A 1554-nucleotide genomic window follows, 5' to 3' on the forward strand; every position below is an offset into this window, starting at 1 on the left:
GCGAACCGCCCCCATGGACACGGGCCCTTCCGTCGTGGCATCCGTCGGCGGTGGAGGCGGCTGTGATGAGGTTGAAGACGACTCCACCGTCCCGGTGCTGCCCGCGGAGTCCGAGTCGGAGGCAGCCTCGGCACCCGCCGCCGTCGCTGTCCCCCGCACCTTCGCCGCCCCAGGGCCGCCGCCGTCACGTCCCCGCCGCCACCCTGACTCCGCCGGCGCCACCCCGACCGCCTCCGAGCAGTCCATTTGCCTGCCGCCGTCCGGCAGCGTGGGCACGGAGGTGACGGGTGGGCTTAGGCTGTTGGAGCAGCGGATTGGTGCAGCGGCGGCGGCAGGGCTCGGTGACGCCGACGGAGGTGGCGGCGGCGCCGTCATTACTGCCGTATCATTGGCTCAGCCGCCGGCCTCGCCTTGCGTGTATCGGGCTGAGTCCACCTTGTCTCTGGCTGTGCACCGGGGGCCAGCGGCCATGGACTGGGAGGCGGACGGCCAAACCGAGGGTAGGAAGGGTGACCCGTGGTTCAGTGTGCATGATCTGCAGCCACATGGTTGCTCCTGTTCATCAGCCTCCTCATATCCTTAGAGGCCCCCCCTTACCCTCCTAGCTGCCCCCCTCCCCCTCTCCCTGGGACGTATCGAGGGGTTGGGAGGAGCACTTGCATGTCACCAGCGGCTTATTACCAGCTTATCAGCCAGTTCTGTCCAGGTTCCTCAATTCCGCCGCCAGGCCGGCGAACCACTTTCTTCCAGCTTGCGTCACACATTTTCTCTACTTACGTCAGCTTTTTGCTCTTTTCCGCCTTAACGTGGTTCGTCCTTCCCCTCCCCCTTCCCCTCCCCCTCCCCCCTTCCCTCGGCGCCCAGTCCGCGGACCCGAGCACGTCGCCGCCCCCTCCGCCACGGGGGGGAGAGCTGGGGGAGGGGGCCCCCGGGGAGGTCGCCAGTCGGGGGCACAAGGTCGAGGAGCTGCCAAGACCGCGCCGGCCGGCCGGTCGGCAACCGCCGCATCTGCAAATCGGTCTGGAGGTGGCGGAGGTGGAGCCGCTGCCGCTGCGGGCGCAGGACTGCCGGCTCTGCAGGGGAAGCGGGGGAGCGGCAGCGGCGCCGTAGGCGGCGGCGGCGGCAGCGGGGGAGGTGGCCACAACGCCAGCGGTGGTGGCAGCAGCCCCCGCCACGTCAGCATCCACCCCTCCCTCACCACCATCCCCGCTCCGTCCCTCTTCTCCAAGTTGATGCTACCGCCGCTGCCAGCCACACCCTCGTCACAAGGTGGCGGCCGCCGCAGCTTTGACGCGGCGGCGGCAGCGGCAACGGCGGCAGCGGAGCCACCGCCGCTGGCTTCCCTGCGCAACGCCATTGCCTTGCTGTCACGTAAGTCCGCGGGCCCGGGCACCGGAGGCGCCCCCCCGCTGCCGCACTCCCTCGCCGGCGAGCAGCTGAACGTCCGGGCCACGTGGTTGGCGGGCAAGCCGGTGTACGGCGACGCCGTCGCCACGACCTGCCGCCAGAGCCCGACGCCCCAGACCCGCAAGAATCAGCACGTGATGAAGTGGC

General features: G+C 70.3%; 1 protein-coding gene across 1 annotated transcript in view; it reads left to right on the plus strand.

The window, feature by feature from the left end:
- VOLCADRAFT_98326 (uncharacterized protein) overlaps positions 1-1554 on the plus strand; it is a gene marked incomplete at both ends in the record, with an annotated part of 13995 nt that overhangs the window by 3168 nt on the left and 9273 nt on the right. Inside the window, 3 exons of the mRNA XM_002957175.1 lie at positions 174-500; positions 865-1175; positions 1230-1371. Coding sequence (XP_002957221.1) covers positions 174-500; positions 865-1175; positions 1230-1371 — 780 coding nt within the window. The remainder of the gene's footprint in view (positions 1-173; positions 501-864; positions 1176-1229; positions 1372-1554) is intronic.

Source organism: Volvox carteri (assembly GCF_000143455.1).
Source record: "Volvox carteri f. nagariensis unplaced genomic scaffold VOLCAscaffold_70, whole genome shotgun sequence".
Classification (NCBI taxonomy): domain Eukaryota; kingdom Viridiplantae; phylum Chlorophyta; class Chlorophyceae; order Chlamydomonadales; family Volvocaceae; genus Volvox; species Volvox carteri.